Source organism: Sinohyriopsis cumingii, chromosome 8 (assembly GCF_028554795.1).
Source record: "Sinohyriopsis cumingii isolate HCF-2022 chromosome 8, ASM2855479v2, whole genome shotgun sequence".
NCBI classification, from domain to species: Eukaryota; Metazoa; Mollusca; class Bivalvia; order Unionida; family Unionidae; genus Sinohyriopsis; species Sinohyriopsis cumingii.
Genome location: NC_142968.1, coordinates 111,764,970 through 111,784,257, shown reverse-complemented (window position 1 = coordinate 111,784,257; position 19,288 = coordinate 111,764,970). Strand labels below are relative to the sequence as shown.

The following is a 19,288-nucleotide window of genomic DNA, read 5'->3' as shown; positions in this document are numbered from 1 at the left end:
TGGATGCCATTTGTAAAACAAACAGTAAACAGCTTGATCATGCAAATGTTTTGCATCACAAAATATGCACAATCTAAAGCATCCAAGGTACTATGGTAAAGTCAGTCTGCTTCGCTTACCAAATCCAATGAAACCTGGATCTAAATCAAACATAGATAAGCCAGTAACCGGATTTTACTGCAAAACACTCGTATTTTCCATGATTTGTTCTTTCCTTCTACAAGTCAATATTTTAATGTTCAACTCTGCAAGACTTTTGGAAGGGTCGTCTGGTCCGCATAATGGATCAACAGATCTGGGTTGACTTTTTCATTTGATAGCACAAGAACAAATCAAACTGGTAATACATAAGTAAATGTGGCATTTTAAGCAAAAATGACCACATAGGACACTAGAAATTAATTCATTAGCAACACTGCAGTTTCATGATAATCCAGCCAAAGTTTATAGTTCTCTTTTTAAGTTCTCCGGTCTACTCAACCTATACCAAACACATCTAAGACCTTGCAATCAATGCAAAGAAAATTAAGTTTAATCATTTTCAAGAGCTCACAGTAAGAAAATACAGTGCCTCCAATAGTATTTGCCTAACTCTGCATGTGGAATAAATTCTGTGCCAGAGAAACCTCTCTACACATACCATTCTGTAACCTGGCTTCCTCTGCAAGCTAGCCACATATTTCTGTCTTCTATGTGGCCACTCCAGTACAAAAGAAAGAACCTACTCCCAATACTACCTCCACAAAACAGCTGAAATTGTTGGTCCTAACTGTAAGCACATTAGAAAGGTTTTAATGGAATTAAATGTACAGATAGAAAATGTAATTAAACATGACTGTCTCTGGTAGGTCTGTGTAGAATAAGGGCATTATGTGTTACAAAATTTCATCCCACATAAATTTTAGTGAACTTTACGATTTCATTAATTATCCAAAATTATGATGCATTTGCAAAGATCAAAATGAAAAGAAGAATTATTATTGATAAATGCCTTATGTGGAGTACAAATTTAATGAATTTCGTGGCTGCTAAAACAACAAATTTTAAGAAACACCAACTGCAATATTTCCCTGGAAACCACATAGGCCCTATCCAGTCCACAAAGCCGAGTAAAAAAACAATATCATTTTTATTTTAAAAAACTCCACCCAAGAAAACTGATCATTCAAATAAACAGATTCATAGATTTAAAGTCTTAAGAAGTATTGTTCTCATTACAAGGCAAATTCTGGAACAAGAAACTGCATTTTTTTCCCCCGAGACTTAAAATTAACACCTTATCAAGCAAAATGAAACAAAAAATTCCCAGTCAATAAAAACATTTATTCAAAACACAAATGTGAACCAAAATGTCAGTAAAAAGTGAAAAACACAAGATTGACAATACTGCAATGCACTTTCAGATCGAACTGAAAACAAATCATCATAAATAACAGATATAACAATTTTCTTCCCTATTAGTACTAGCAAGGCAGTGTGAAATTGTCAATCATAAAATATGTCTTAATCTGCCTTGAAATGCTGACTCACTTTTCACTGCTACAACATAAAAAATCCCACTGTCATCTTCACTAGCTAAGAGTCATCAATCCACTGTACCATATCAACCCTTGGCTTTCATGACTCAGGGGTCATCAATCTACTTTGGTCCACAACAACCTCAGGCATTTGCAAACCAGGTTCATCACTGATCCACAATGACCCATGGCATATGTAGTTAGCTGAAACTAATTTGCACAAGTGTCTTCTGGTGCATAATGAGTTAATGTCTGAAGCAAGCAAAATCAATTAACCAATCACAATGCACATTACATTACATGTTAGGTATTTAATATGGTGACTTCGCTCATGTTCACATGCTAGGACTCAAAAGACAAACTAGTGTACAAGGTTGAACCTGGAGAAACATATGCGATATCTATGGAATCCATCATGATTATCCCAAGCCATCTTGGCTAAATGTAACGAAAAATCTAATTTGATCCATTTCTGTTAGTTGCATTCAATCAGACAACAAAGAGACTACACATTTGCATGTGGAACAAAAATGGTCAATGAGCCTTGAATAGTGAAGAAGTCCAACTATAAGAGACTTCCAAATTGTTCAACACAAAATATGAATTCTGACAAAACTTCTTTAATAACGGCTGTAAAAGTTATGCCTATTAGATGCCATCTACTAGGTCCTGACGACATATGTAGTTCCAAAAAAAAGTGAAAATGAAAAAAGCATTGATTCCATACCTTACCTGGCAGCGGCCCCGGTTGAGCATCTGCGTTAATTGTTCGGGCAGGAAGTTCATCTGTTTTTTCTTCTTCCCTTCTCTTCAGACATGCTGCCTTAGGATTTAAATTTCTCTCTAAAATATAAAATAATGAGAATTATTTTTACTAGTACAGTAGCATTTTGGCAGCTGTAACATGTTAGTGATTGGTATAATCAATAATGCTATAAAAAAAAACTATAAAAAAGTTAAAATCTTCCAATCAATTAGCTAATAGACTATACTGTTATATAAAATTTAAGATATGAATAATTACTTCAACAAGAGTCATGGATTATACTGTGATTAAATTTCTTTTGAAGTATAAATCCTTATTTCCATTTTGTAAGAGGTGCTCTTTCTATAAAATTGGAACTTTCTTTCAATCCTTTTTTTTTTTAGCTATACATATATATATATATATATATATATATATATATATATATATATATATATATATATATATAAGGGTTCATTCAGAATTCTGAATGACAAATTCAGAGACTTTTCCCCAAACTTTCAAAGACCACTTACATAGATTTCCAAAACCTATTTTTGCTAAAATTTCGTATACAAGTTATGTTATATGAGAAAACAATGAATGCAAAATACTACGATATTTGTTTAATGATGCAATTCAAACTATAATTTCCAAATTTCAAAAGAAAGAAACCAGGAAAATTCTACTACATCCGAATCTAAAAACCTTGGACATTTTTATTTGTGATTATGGAAATAAATTAAAATGTTTGAGTTTATTTCAATTTTCAAAGATTTTTCAAGACCTAAGGGAAATTTGCTTGATTTTCCCAAACTTTCAAGGCCTTGAAAATGCTACCTCCAAACTGTCAAACACCCTCAAAGACCGTAATAACTCTGTGTATGTATGTGTGTGTGTGTGTGTGTATATATATATATATATATATATATATATATATATATATATATATATATATATATATATATATTTAAAACATGAAATCAATTACTACTCTAAACTGTCACTCGATCTAGTACTTTTATTCATTCAAGACAAAATCAATAATATATCCATACTTTATTCCTTCTAGTGTTTTTGCATTATTGTGATGGATTCTCTTTTGTTACTAAATACTCTTACAGTATGATGTAACAACCTGAAAAGCATCCATGACAATGATGTAAAAGTGTAATAAATAATGAAGTATTGATATTCACATCGCAGATTCCCTGTCAAAGGAACCAATTTTTCTGAATATGAGCCAACACAAAGATTTGTTAACTATGTATGTGCACACACACATAATGTTTATGTAATAATCCATCATCCACATTTTTTCCAAAGGCAGTTCATTTCAATTACATACTTTCATTGAAAGATGATATCAAAGTTTATAATATGTTGAATACAATAAGCCCTACTCATTCATAATAACAAATGACTAATCATCAATTGTTTTAATGTAAACAGACTGCAAGTTATTGGTAAAGGTTACTTGTGAATTACAATTTCAAACAACTACCCTTTTTCACTGATTGTAAATAGCAAAAAAAATTCAAGGTACAACTTTTAAAGATAAAGCATTGTCTATGTTTACTGTGCACTGCAAAACAAAAACCTTCATCAACTTAGAAGCAGGTGATCTAACCTGAAACATAATTAGCAAGTGTATCAATAATTACTAGTCCATTTTACCTCTTACTCGAGCCTCTAATGATGTGATAATATTGACTGCTTGCTCTAAAATCATAAGTTTTGTAATGGGCTGGGTTGTACCACAGTGCATCGTCACCATTTGACCCAACTCCTTGAATGCATCGTTAATGTCTCTTACTCGTAACCTGCAGTAACAAACAAACAATAACGTCTTTAATAACATATAATAACACCAAGATCATGCGTACCTCGCACTTGACCTTCTAACGATGTGATAACATTGACAGCCTGTTGTAAAATCATAAGTTTTGTTAATGGCTGGGTGGTACCACAGTGCATCGTCACCATTTGACCCAACTCCTTGAATGCTTCGTTTATGTCCCTTACTCGTACCCTGAAGCAACAAATAACATCATTCTTAATCCAAATTAAAAGCAATATTAATAATTAGGAATGACTTGCATTTACACCAACATAAATATAACTTTAAATTGATTATTTGGGGCTTAATTTAGTAATATATTGCAACTTTGATGCCTTTAACCATGGGGTCTCAAACTCAAATCACCACGAGGGCCAGATGAGGACTAGTAAACTCGACCAAAGTCTGTATCACTGAAAAAAATTTGCATTATCAACTATTTTACAAATTCCAAGTGTTGCTGTCTGCTATAGAAAATAACTCCACAAGCTGCATGCAGTCCACAGGCAGCATGTTTGAGACACCTGCTTTAACCCAAGCTGATGAGTTAATAAACACATACAAGACTTCCCCTTAGGCCCTTATCCTGGTCTTGTCTAACATGGGGTGAAACTACCATCCCAACAATTTTTGGGGTGGGGTGGCACTACAAAATCCCAAGTACTTATTGGAGTGTAGGGCCAAAATTGGATCTTATGCCACTGTGTCCAACTATGCATCTTCACAATAACAGGACAATGAAAACCATGGAGTTCTTCAGCAAAAATTAAGACAATGTAGCTACCAGTCATCTCCATCTTTAACCTCACATTTCCTGTTCATGTTTAGTTAAGAGAATTGACTGTGCATGACTGATATCTCTGACACTATCTAATTTGTATGTCTTGATGCAGGAATATAAGATTCCTGTAACATTACATTCAAATTACAATAATGGGACTGCATTATTTTTCATGGGGTAATAATTTTCATGGATTTCATGTCTTGGATAAAACCAGGAATTTCAAGACAAGTGAACAATGACCCTTCTTTTAGAAACACTGTCTCTTTCTTTGATCCAAAATATAGATTTTCAGAAAACTATGAAAAGAGATACTGATGGAAAAAAATAGTCCCGCACATAGTGACTTTTAACCAATAAGATTTTCACCTTCATAACTGTGAAAAGACATAAAACCCAAAAAGGCATATTTTTATAGAGAAGAAACAGAAAGATACTCCTTAATATTAAATATTAATTGCAGTGATTGATCATGAATAAATATATTTTCATTTCATGTCATTTTGGACTTAGCAGAAACCCATTTTAGCAGGAACAATTTTCATTTAAGTCTTTCATCACTGGTAATCACAAAAATTTACTTCCTCAAAATCAAAATGCATCAGATATCTAAGAACATTGAATTGTATTGCTTTTGGTTCCCTTGACAACTGTCCAGTCATATTCATCAATGCTTACTATGCAGTAGAATTTCATGAGATTATTTTCACCTCCACATTTTCTCATGTACATGTAACACCCACCAAATCAATGCAATAAACTCTACTGGTCAACAATACAAGACAGTTCTGAAGTGACAATGCAACAACAAATTTAGTACATCACATCAGGTTTTCATATATCAGACACCACTTTGCTAGAACAGGTGTAATGTTGTCAGATACAGTATCCACAAGTCAATGGGAAAATGTGTGCTGTCGAACAATAAATCAAAGTAGTTAAAAAACTTAAACCTGAGATCTTGATGCCTGATGTATTAAATGAAGACAGACTCGTGTCTAAACAGTTCACAATTCTGTGTTATGACTTATTTTTAAAAGGCAAGAATGGAAGAGTTGTACGAAAATAAACTACACCTATACGTATGACAATAAACCACACCTATATAACAAATACAAGTTAGGGAGCTTTAAAAGATATTTTACTCCTTAATTGCATTTCTTAAATATGTGATAGGGTACTCTGTGAGCACTGACACAGGCTGTCCCATTTAAACATACATGATGGTACTTTAAATATATATACCAAAATACTGATTACTCCAAGAATTCGTATGAGAATACAAATTTCTAAACTGCATTTTTGGTTGAAAACTCCACATTAAAAGTGTAAGCATCTTCCCCAAGTAACAAATATATCCGACTTGAACCACCCTTACAATACCAGACTTGATTCCAGATGCGAGTCATACTTCTTAGAAAGCGTTAAACCACTAAGTGACCAATGGTGAATTCAGTTCTGTACTTTATTTGAGCAAGTATTTTCACCGTAATCAGGTAGCATCATTTTAAATGTTGATGCAGTATTCAGAACTTGTCCAAATAGCAGTCTGATCTAACATGCCATCATAAAACGTGGCCTTTGATTAAGGTGTAAGGAATATGCTGACAATCACAGACTAAATACTTGTAATTAATCATTTTGCCAAGTCCGAAGAAAATACAAATTTTATTTTGGTATTTTTATGCAAAATATACAAATATACTGCTTATCTATAGTTCCAGGTCTGAAATTTATTTTCTTTTCACAGCTGGACATAGAAATGTGTATAAGAAAATGTTTTCGAAGAACACATACGATAGAAAAAAATGTTATCCGACTAGTAACTCCATCATGTAGTGAGGAATACCATTTCTGATGATATATTTAACATCATTTTTTAAATCTGATAAGTAAGTCGATTAAATGTCAAGATTGGAGTTCTGTCTAACACTGGAAACTTTGAAATAATGCATTTTGTGTTTGTCTTTTGAACTTCGGGTAAATCTGAAGACTTGACAAAATCCATACAATGTGAAGATAACATTACTGCAAGAAAACAGATTGCAGTCAATTTAATATCCCTGATGGGATACTAGACTTGGAGGATTTGTTGTTGCTATAAACCATGACCAAATGAACAATGATCGTTTTTTTTAGAGAAAATGGGACTCATTTTCCTATCCACATTTTTCTCAAGCTTACAAGAACAGATAAGCACAAATATAAATTATTTCATAGTAACATATTTGCTGGCCTATAAGTTATGGCGAAGTACAAGTCAAATTTGAAAATTGTGTAAATTCTCCATCTTTCATCCATATACATATCAATGCTGAGTATAAGACAATGCCAGATCAATACCTCAGTTTCGGCTTTTTAACTACATTCCACACAGCATCATGAATTTTACCCTATCTATAACTCTGTAGATATTCTGGTCAGCATCATTAAATGTAGCTAAAAGGACCCAACTTGTTTCACAAGAATTTTAAACAAAGTACATGTAAAACTACATTTAATGACGCTGGCCTGAAAAGTTACAGATATAATAAAATTCATGATCCTGTATGGAATGAAACTAAAATATCACTCTGAGCTATATCAGATTACCAGCAATAGAAAAATTTCATCCCCGATTCTAAAATGCTTTTTCCAGTTTTGTTTGGGGGGGGGGGGGGGGGTAGGGAGACATGTGGTCCATTCCATTTTTATTCTTGCACCTCATGATCAAAATAAAATACACCCCAATATGTGTGTGCATGCATGTGAAAGAGAGAGATATTTCATCCGGTCTTCATATTTTGAACCTTACTGCCCCTGTTTATCTGAAGCTTTTGTCAAAGAAAGAAAACAGTAATAAATCAAATAATAAATGGAATATATTAAAATAAATACCATACTCCTTCAGTTTCAAAGTTTATATTTTCATAACATTTATATCTATATATATACCCCATTTAGGTAAAATCCCAAGAATGAATATTTAGCATGCTATGCTATTTTTATTTCTAAGTACAATGACCTCTCCATTCCCAAAACATATTATTATCCTTTGTGATTAAGTGCATGTACACTACCTGTAGATACACATCATACTAGTTCTTACTTTAAATTGATGACAGTTCTCTCAAGAGTACAAAAAGGGTCACTGGTTAAAAAACTTGCATGAATAAACACCTGGCATTTCCTTTCCTTACATGGTACTTTGTTGCCTCATTCCCCTATTGTTAACCTCATTAATTTTATCTGGTCTTGCTCTCAAACAGTTAAGAATTAGGAATAAATGACCACAGCTGTAGCATATTTAGTCAGCACTAATAAAATAAAATAACAGTGCAAAGCCATGTGGTTATTGGGACAATGGATACTGTAACTATAACTAGATGAAAAAGTTCACCCAGTGGTAGTAACTGAATACAGAATAGCACTTGGACACGAGCAAGATTACAATCATCAGTTAAGTAAACAGTACGGTTCGCAATCGTCCTGTATCCTCTCTCTCTCTCTCTCCCTCTCTTTATCTGGCATGTTTTATTTGATCATGATGTGCAAGAAGAAAAATGCAATGGACTACCTGTCTTTGCCTTGTAATGCACATATATGTAATCAAATTTAAGCAACATATACTACTAGTGGATGCTGCTTTAGTGCAATTACATCTGATGTACATGAATTTAAACCTGATGATCATGAAAATATTTTAAAATCCTTCTCAATGTTGGGTCCTGTATTTTTTCTTTTACACAATCTCATCCCCAAAATGATAATAATTTGCACACATTCCTTTTCATACTACTGGAGAAAATTAGTTTTAGATATACTTAAAATTACATGACATACAATAAAGCAATGTGAATGATAAAATCCATATACAAGTCAATTAGGAGTACAAGACAAATCCCATATTTTCTTGGAAAAAAGTATTGACTTGTATGCCAGCAAATATGTTATCATGTTTCATATCTACAGAAGAGGGTATGACAATGATTGTCAGCTTACCTTTCCCTAGCATTGTTTGCTTGTCTCCGCAATCTTTCGCGTTCTACCTTAGTTTCTGGTGAGTCATCTTCATCTGGTTCACTTCTTCTGGACAGCAATCAAACAAAATGAAAATTGAGAAACAAGAAAAATTTTTGAGAATGCATCACCTCAACAACTTGACATCAATCCATCCTCATTTGGAGAATCACTTTATCTAATGGGTAATTTACTCAGTGAGGAAGCAGTTAATTCTGTCCGCTAATTTTCGAATCAGCACGTTAAATGAGATTGGTTTGGTTTGGTTTGGTGCTCGATGTCATAGCAACACAAGTACGTCATTGATGTCAAGGTAGCTAGAGGCTTTGCCCAAAGACACACCACAGTAGCTGAACCAGGCTGGTCTGATAGTAACATTGAACCCACACCCTTTCAGTCACATGTCCAGCACACTAACCTTGAGCTCAAGAGACTGGATAATATATAAAAAAATTATATAAACTGAGTTGACACATTGATTTACTTTGAGCCTCCTTATCAAAATGCAATCTGGTAATTTCAATTAGGTCTTTTATTGGTCATATTATAATGTAAAATATTTACAAATATATAAGGAAGTTTACATACTTCACACTTAATTACTGTGTAGTGAAATCAATGTGCAGCAGATATCAAAGACTTGAACATCTGGTTTCTTTAGATGTCTGAACTTTCTGCACAAGATATCAAACGTGTATACCAGTATGTAAGAAAAAACAGCACACAACAGTATACAAGCTTTGAACAGCCCATACTCATTCATAATACAACACTGCCATGATTATGTTTTGACATAAAGTTCATCCAAGCCATCAGTTCTTATACCACTGGGTGGAGACCCAGATTAGGTTTGTGGTGTTAGCCTCACACACACCAAATGCTTAAAACTGTGCTTGGGTGGGAGATCTCAAATTATTAAGGTTCATCTCTGTGACCAACTCAAAACAGCATGAATTACAATTCACTGCTCTAGGTCGTAACCCACCATCTCTGCAGATTGGTACATAAAAACCCTGATTTATTCATACAACTAACTAATCCATGCACTGAAATTCCTTTAAGAACAAGCCGACTAAATATGGTAGCACAGATGGATTACAATGTGACATCATCATATATCTTATGTCTGTCAATATCACATCATTGATAATTTGTTTCTTCAGTGAAAGTAACAAGTCCTAGGAAATTTCTACCTGATGTGCTGTACTAAATTTCCATTTCTACAGCAATGGCATTTAGGAATCAACATCAGTTTATTCAACCTAAATAAAGTGTGATAAAGTTATGAAAGAAGATGGTTTCTTTTGGTGGCTGTGTTGTCCTACAATGTTTTAATCAATATGCATCAGTGAAACATCTATACTTGAACAGTATCCAAGCAATGGAAGCAATTAGTGCTTAAGTAATGAACCTGAAATAGTAAAGAAAGCTAATGCCAATGAAGATAGCAACTAAAAGCCTAAAAATCATTATTATGCCCTATTTAATTATTTAAAACTGTGTTAGCCGGTTAAGAAAAGGTCACCTTGATTTCTTATGAGGTGGCTGTGGTCCAGAGGGGTCCGATTTTTTACTTGAATCTTCTGTTTTTGACGTGTTCTCACTCTTATTTGACTCTGTTTCATCCCGGTCATGCTTCTCCAGTTTGACACTGTCTTGTGATACATCGGACTGCTGATCGCTACCAACTGCAGGCCAAAAAAAAAGATCATTGTAATCTTTGCAATAGCTGCTATTTCCTCAATTTTGTTCCCCTTTGAGCCTGAGCTATAAATGTGTATCCATAGATACAAATATGCACCGCTTCTTTTTTACATTATATGAAATCCAATCAAAACTTTTAATCAAGATCTAATGGCAAGCCTGACACAAGGACAGAAAGACAAAAGCAACGTAAAATGCTCCTTCCACCTTTGATTTCATTCATTTAATCAAACTGCGGAGGCATCTAACTTTTGCCACATGTTACAATTCCAAATATTCTTGCAGAGTTTGTGGGTTCTGTATTTAACAAGAGTTTGCCACTAACAAGCCAACTGTCCCTTGCTGCTTCAAGGTTTAAAAAAGAAAGTGTGTATATAAACTCAATGCAACAAGTTCATCAAAGGCAATTACTAAATGCAATTTGGCCAAATCTTTCTTACAACTGTTATCATCCAAGATATTGCTAATATGAAGCATTCTTTTTCAAATTAAACCAATTTATGAATGCCAAGGTTTCCACAACATAATGGGACAAATGGTAAACTCATAATTAAACTCATCTAAAACCTTTTTAACACCTAGCTCCACAACCAATTTATGAACGCCAAGGTTTCCACAACATAATGGAACAAATGGTAAACTCATAATTAAACTAATCTAAAACCTTTTTAACACCTAGCTCCACAACCAATTTATGAATGCTAAGGTTTCCACAACATAATGGGACAACTGGTAAACTCTGCTCATAATTAAACTCATCGAAAACCTTTTTAACACCTAGCTCCACAACCAATTTGCTTGAAATCAATATGTATTTAAATGCTAGTGTTCACAAATCAGTCAGACATCTATTTGTAGGAGTTAATGGCTGTAATCAGCTTATTCCAGCAAATACTAGTTACAAATACTCATAATAAAAACAAATACAATACCATCTTGAGGTAAACTGTCAGTGCAATTATGGTTCACAAGCCAGCCTGGATGCGTATTTTAAGTCAATCAAGGGCCATAACTCTTAAAAATAATATCAAAATCTGACATTATTAAACTTGTGCAAGTTCTTAAAAGATGATGCTTCTCGATCAATATAAATGAAATGAAAAAAACATATCGAGTGTCAGACAAAGATAAAACACCAGTAAAATAAGATCATCAAGCCCTTGTTAATATAAGGTTTCAGAGCAAAACTGACTGAAATGAAATGTGTGAATGCTAGTTAGTCACAAGGCAGTGGGATGATCATTCCTACTAATAAAGGGCAATAACTCTTATAAAAGAAACTAAATGTACTTGCCATTTAAATCCACATAGCCATTCTTAGAATGAAGACTAACTGTACATTTTGGGGAACAATAATGACAAAGTTCCTTTGTAACAAATTGATGTTGAGCCTGCTAAGTTTTCTATTAAACAATCTAAAGTGTGTGTGTGATATTTGGATTTTTAGTGTAGCTTTACCAATTTTCCAGTCATACTGCTACAATGTCTGCAGTGTGGCAATTTATAGTGATGTCTAGCACTTCGGCATCAAGCCAGACATGTAGCATCATGTCCCATCCAGTCACATTATCCTGACACCAGGCTGACCGGTCCTAACACTAATCTCCTACTGCTGAGCGCCAAGTGAGGCAGCTGCTAGTACCATATTTGTAAGTCTTTAGTATGACTTGACCAGGTTTGAATCTGCGACCTCCCGCATCCAAGGACACTTTAAAGTGAACATATGCAAAGATCAAAACTGAAATGTCTATTTAAATAAACACTTTTTTGTATCAGGAAGTTTGTCATATCAAATTTGTTACATAAAGGTTTCACTGGATTTGCATAGCATCTTCACAGCATGTAATCACTAAAGAGGCTCAGAATAGCGTATAAATTATCAGTCACGTTTTACAAATCCTGTGCATAACATTTCCTCATTGCCTCGCATACAAGTACTCTGCATAATGTGTGTAAGAGAGTGTGTCTATGTGATTTAGCTTCTTAATGTAGCTTTAACAATTTTTCAGTCATACTGCTACAATGTCTGCAGTGTGGCAGTTTATAGTGATGTCCAGCACTGGGTCATCATGCCACAGACATGTAGCATCATGTCCCACCCAGTCACTTTATCCTGACATCAGGCCGACCAGTCCTAACACCAAACACTTAATGTTGAGCACTAAGCGAAGCAGCTGTTAGCACCATTTTTACAAGTCTTTGGTATGACCCAGCCAGGGTTCAAACCCGCAAACTCCAGATTCTGAGGTGAATGCTCCAACCACTTAGGCCACCAGAGCAGTCCTGCAGAATAATGTTATCAGTGAATGACATTATGATAACACCATTATACAGTAAATCCTTTAGATATACAGTAATATTCTATAACTTTCAGCTGTACATAGAAACTGATGTAGAAGACAGACCCTAAACAATGGTAATGCTGAAAATATAAATTACATACAATAAACATTGTCACTATGGGAAAATTAAACTGAGACATGGTCACTATAGTAAAATTGACACTGATGTCTCAGCACAGATAATCAGACTGCCATTATTGGAATCCTGATGACTCACCAATGACACTCAGAGTTACACGAAAAAAGTTCTTCGAGTCAGTGACCTTGATCTCAAGTCCATATATACTCCATGTACAAGCCATACACCCAATTTTGAAACTATATATGGTGGATAACTCAAATATTGGTTGGAAAAGAAAATGTTAACAGAACAGTTGGACAAATGGCTAGACATCATCACTTAATATCAAACATATATAAAATATAAAATAAAAAATAGTTTTGAATGTGAAGGACCTAATACAAGCACAATGCCAATATCCTTGTGAAAAGCAATTGTTTAAAATTTAAAAAAAATTTCAAGTCTCAAATTCTACGCATTTTCAAAAAATTACATTTTACTGGTTTTGTAAAATGTAAAAATGTAAAAAAAAATTTATCATCGATCAATTTAAAAAGATTTTAAACTACTTTTTATTGATGTCTCTGTACTATAAAATGTATTTATTTCCTGTGGTATACAACAGTCTGCTTTGTAACGTGTTTAAGCTACAGATGTTGACATAATGCCTTCAAGAAATGGAGGAAATAGCAGAACAACTAACTATGATAAGCCAGTCTCTAAAACTTTAAATTACAAAGTGTGAATTAAATCTGGAATCACAGACGTGTGGCAATTTTTTTAACCTCTAAAAACCAGGCTTAATTTATACTTACAGTCATATGTTTTCTGTGGTTCCTGTGCAGTGGACAAACTGTGAGACCGACTGTCTGTCAATGATGTAGCACCAGGCTGAATATTAGAAAACAAATTCTCGTAAGATGTCAGTGATAGCAATGAACTAAATTAATAAAATTGCATAGCTCTACCTGTCCACCTCAAGATGAAGGTAACTAATGTTAAAAATGACCAATAGATCATTGACCACAATAATCAATTATTAAGGAAACAGATTTGCATCTCCAGTAAATTTCAGTTACAAGAAAGATAAAAAGGGACACACACAAAAAAAGAACATCAGGGACACGGAGATGCACTTTCTCATATTTGATACATGGAAAGGTTAAAGAATGCAATGGTGTAGTTGGATTCAATTCTTTGCAAAGTTTTGCAGCATCTATGCAGTTTTTTGCAGCATTTAAGGATGACCTCAACGTGCAGAAAAGTTGTGTACCAAATCAGGGCCAGTAAAAAGAGCGTGGGACATGAATGACAATTAGAATCAGTACCATCTAGTACAAGTTTATCCAACAAATACTATATGCCTTCCTCAGCATAAAGATGTAAATTTCTTCTGTATCAGAATTACTCACTTAAAGAACGAATTAAACTGCAAACAAAAAAGATCTTGATGTCACAGCATAATGTGTCTGAAGATTAGGGTCTATGTTGTCTGTTCTACTATTTACTCTTAACAAACCACACAGACCCAGATCCAGATCTGCTGCCACATTATATGATAGCAGATCAGGGTCTATGTTGTTTGTTCTCCTGTTTACTCTTAGCAAACCATACAGACCCAGATCCAGATCTGCTGCCACATTATATGATAGCAGATCTGGGTCTGTGGAGTTTGCAGTTGGACATATCTTATAAGCAAGTATATATGGTATTTTGTAGCAGAAGCAAATCACAAATTTAATTTAAAAAATTCGATTTTAAATGTAAAGGGTTATTCGATAATATGGGTTTACAAAATGGTGTATTTCTGTGATAAAGGTTTCAATGAAATTGCAAGTTCTACCAAATATTTTCATGTACAACATAAATTAACCAAATGCAAATACTTACAGCCCAAGATCCAACATTACCTACTTCAATGGTACATATAGATCTACATTATGCTCAAGAAATTACTGACAGAATGGATACTGATGACTCTTTCTGACCCCTCCGTGCATTATGTGCTAGACTAGGCATGAGCAACAGTGACAGGTTTTATCTGATCATTACACTATAGTGTGTGGCTTCAAAATCTCCTGTAACTGGCCAACATTCTGGGAAAAAATGCCTGTGCTAGATGATCAGACTCCATGTTGTTTGCTGTTGGGTGTACATAACATGAGACAATACAGTGTGTGTGTGTGTGTGTACATACAAACACACACACACACACATATATATATATATATATATATATATATATATATACACACACACACATATATATACTAGTGTGGTCAACCTACTTCAGAGAGTAAGGAAATCGGCTGTATTTCAAGAATAGTACTACTTTTAACTGAAAAAAGTTCAAGGCTAGTACTAAATGTGATGTAAAAAATAAAATAAATAACAACTAAGTCAGCTTAGACTTGATTCTGTCTTCATCAAACTGTTCAAAGTAACCTTTATGTCAGATGTGTCAGTGGTAAGGTGCAAGATTCACTCTCACGACTGTTTAGGATTGACTGTACATTGGATACGTACGGTACAAGTAAGACACATGCCTTTAAAACTAATTAACTTCCACTGTTACTGGGGCATCTGGGGGATGAGCACAGACCCTATGCTACTGAGAGGCTCTCCCAGATTGCTGGGGTTAAAAGGGTCACTGCTCAAGTGAAAAGTGTCATGCTAGTTTTATAATATCATGGTGAGATGGGGTCTAATTAAAATTTCACAAAGAAAATAATGTTTTTTTTTCTTTCTTCTCTTTCCAACTTACTGCCTGGTTATGTTAGTACATAGTACACTGTCTGTACTTGCTTACAAGTCAAATCAAAATGCAAATAACAAAGATCCTGACCTGCCATAGTGTAAATGTACTTGCATATCAGGGTCTAGGTTGTTTCTTTTACTGATAACTCCTAACAAACTGCGGAGACCAAGATACGCTGGTGCATTCTGAGAGCAGATCTGGGTCTGCTGAGTTTGAAGTTGGACTTATAACTGAGTACAGGCCATATATACCTGGGTGCAAAACTGCTCATGACTTATAAGTGAGTACAGACCGTATACACCTGGGAGTAAAACTGCTTATGATTTATGAGTACAGACCGTATATACCTGGGTGTAAAACTGCTCATTTTTTAAATGTGCAATGACTGTAAATGGAAAGACAAACCAATTGTGGACTTTTACAAAAGGAAAACAAATCAATTTTTTTATATATAAAGTATTAAAAATCATAAAAACACCATCACCAAATTAAAGGATACCCACTTGGACTTGATTTGTGTGTGACCATTACAAGCTGGTAAACTTTTTCACTTTCTTATAATAGTTTCAATGTCAACTCTAGTATAGCTTGTAATTAGATGTGTATCCTATATTCTTTTAGTAAAGATACATTTCCCGATTTGATGCTGTGTCATTCGATATCAGCTTCTATTTTCCATCAAAAGAAGGACTGTACCAAATAGTCATAGAATGGCCATTTCTGTTACAGTTTCACATGTAATATCATTAGACATAAACTATTTCATGGGCTAGGTTTTGTCTCCTTTCATATGAATTTGATAGTTCTTTTGCAATCCAAGTCACCTCTTTTATATTTTAAATTTAATCCAAAGAATTTTCTGAGACCAGAAGATTTTAATCAAAAGCAATTTGATGCAAATGAAATACGGACAGTAACCTTGGCGATTTAAAAAAAAAAAAACAGAACCGCCAGCCTGAAAGATTTTCAAGAACAACAAATCCATAACCGGAAACATTTCCAAAGAATTTAAAATAATAATGCAGACAGTGCCCTAATCTTTCTAAGCACAAGAAAAACTTTTGCATTGCCATTCATGTCTATTTATTTATATAGAATACAGACATAAAATAAAAATTGTACTTCATCATCTTAAGTGAAATCTAATGATGCATTAAAGTTGCCACACACACTTGACAGGTAAATAGAGATATACGATTTTAACAGAACATAATGTAAACTTCCATTAAATCCAGATGGACTGAAAATTTAAAAAAGAGATCATGTTTTCCAGATGTGTTTTTATGATGGTAAAATCAATTAATCAAATGCTTCATGAGAAAAACAAATCTCAGTAAACCCAAAGTAATTTCAAGTGCAATAAATTGGGCCAAATGGAAATAGAAGCCAATTGTATTAAACTGTAAAGACAAAGAGAAGGCAAGCACATTTCCAGAAAGACAGGTTAAGAAATCATGCTTCCCCTGAATAGATTTCAACATTAACCTATTAATAAAGCAGATATATATCCATCTAAAACATGCAATACTCTATATATATATATATATATATATATATATATATATATATATATATATATATAATGCTTACACATCAGACCCAACTGCAAACTGCTCAGACCCAGATAATGCACTAGCAGATCTGGGTCAATTCAGTTTGTTAGATGTAATCAGTAGAACAAAAAACACATACCCTGATCTTCTAGTGCATCACACAACTGCAGATCAGAGTCTACATTGTTTGCAGTTGGGTTTGTATGCATGTGTGTGTGTGTGTGTGTGTGTATGAGAGAGAGAGAGAGACTATTTGGATTTTTAATGTAGCTTTAATAATTTTTCAGTCATACTGCATTATGTCTGATCCAGTCACATTATCCTGATACATGGCCAACCAGTCCTAACACTAGTCTCTTAATGCTGAGCACCTAGTGAGGCAGCTGTTAGTACCATTTTTTTAAGTCTTTGGTATGACTCGGCTTGGGTTCGAACCCATCTCCTGCAGCCATAATATTCCTTGTCAAAATCAACATCTTTCTTGTAACAATGCCATAATACACAATTACCTTAAACAATCATGGAAAAAGAAAATGGTAGATAATTTAAAGACAAAAAGTCTTGAAAGCTATGCCCTGAAAAGCCTCCATCAAAAGTAATACAAAAATTATTATGAGGCCAAAATAGGTTTATTTAAAAAATTCCTAAACAAGTGCATGCAGCTACAGATTCAGAAACTGTAAACTTAACCTTAAATGCCAAACCACTGAAAGAAACAATGTTCAGACTTGCCGCAATTAAACAATTTTAAAAATTAAACATGCAGCAGATTTTGATCAAGATGAAAAAAAAAAGGTTTAAAATTTCAGCTCATTTGCTTTAGCTTTCAAAAACCAATATATGATAATGTTAGCTTGGAATAAATGATAAGCAATACTGGTGAAAGAAGTTCTGAATATGCAAACTTGGAAAGGTACATAAAACTAGTTGATGGTTAACATCAAAGTCAGCTGCTTTAGTCAATGGATTTTTAGCTTAGTATCTTATTACTCATGAGCCAAATTTGTACATGAAAAATAAAAATCCAATAAAACTCTCAAACTCAGTAATCAGCAGGCTTTTCTCACGAACTACACAGTAAAAACGGAGAGCATTTTTCAATTCCTTCTCTTTAAATTATCTGGCTAGGATATTGCCTAGAGACGAAAAAGCATTAAACAATCTAGTTAAATGCATTTCCATTGAACAGGTCCATTTTCCTCACACTACACACATTAAATGCAAACCAGATGTTAAGCTCTTACTTAAATTAGAAAGTTGGCACTTCCCTACTCCATTCCCTGTGCGCTGTTACATAAACACCTTTCTCTCATAATCAAAGGACTCATTAGGAAGCCATCATCAAAACCAGGTGTTCCAAAACAACCTGATCTATATCAGGTGCAGGGATGTGGGGTATTATGATTTTATACTTAGTATGAAGGACCACAAAAAATTGGCACAAACAATGATTGTTTAAAATAAGTATGGGAAAGAGTCAGAATAAAATGTTATGGATAATATGAATACTATCATCTGTGTGTAAAAGGTCGGAGATGCAATTACTACTGAAAACAATTTAACCTTTGTCTAAACAAGACTGACCACATTGTGTTTGCAAAACATGTAAGCTTCCATTTCAATAATTCAGACAAAAAAGTGCTAACACAGCATGAAAATATAATCATGACATCTAGATACCTATAAACATGCATGCCAAATATCATTTGTTCACCGGAGGTAGTTCCTGTTTAACTGTCATAAAAAGGTTTGTCAAAAAAGTCAAGCCACAAAGGTTCATAAATTTTTGAGAGAAAATGTTTTCAAATATATGAACTTAAAGTTCCTCTGAGCATCGGATTGTCTATTGGATAAAAATAGTTTTTAGGAATTTAGGATATGATTGTTTCTTCTTTTTAATGGCCGAGTGCTGATAATGTCTCTGACATTCTCTAGTGAAGACGAAATTTTCAAGATGATCACCACTGAGGCCATATTCGATGCAAGAC

General features: G+C 33.9%; 1 protein-coding gene and 1 non-coding gene across 12 annotated transcripts in view; both read right to left on the bottom strand.

The window, feature by feature from the left end:
* The window catches only part of LOC149794377 (transcription factor 12-like), a 205,701-nt gene that overhangs the window by 11,734 nt on the left and 174,679 nt on the right, over positions 1-19,288 (bottom strand). For 5 of the 11 annotated variants that reach the window (XM_089968552.1, XM_089968556.1, XM_089968561.1 and 2 more), the window contains 5 exons: positions 13,805-13,880; positions 10,408-10,570; positions 8,865-8,951; positions 3,940-4,085; positions 2,245-2,360 (listed from right to left, as the gene is read on the bottom strand). In XM_089968552.1, the coding sequence (XP_089824678.1) occupies positions 2,245-2,360; positions 3,940-4,085; positions 8,865-8,951; positions 10,408-10,570; positions 13,805-13,880 (588 nt within the window). Of the gene's footprint in view, positions 1-2,244; positions 2,361-3,939; positions 4,086-4,148; positions 4,295-8,864; positions 8,952-10,407; positions 10,571-13,804; positions 13,881-19,288 lie in introns of all 11 variants that reach the window. The other 6 variants (XM_089968553.1, XM_089968563.1, XM_089968559.1 and 3 more) reach the window with 5 other exon arrangements.
* LOC149794378 (small nucleolar RNA U54) lies at positions 12,439-12,511 on the bottom strand. Its single transcript, XR_016423109.1, has one exon. It is a non-coding gene; the product is annotated as a small nucleolar RNA U54 (small nucleolar RNA).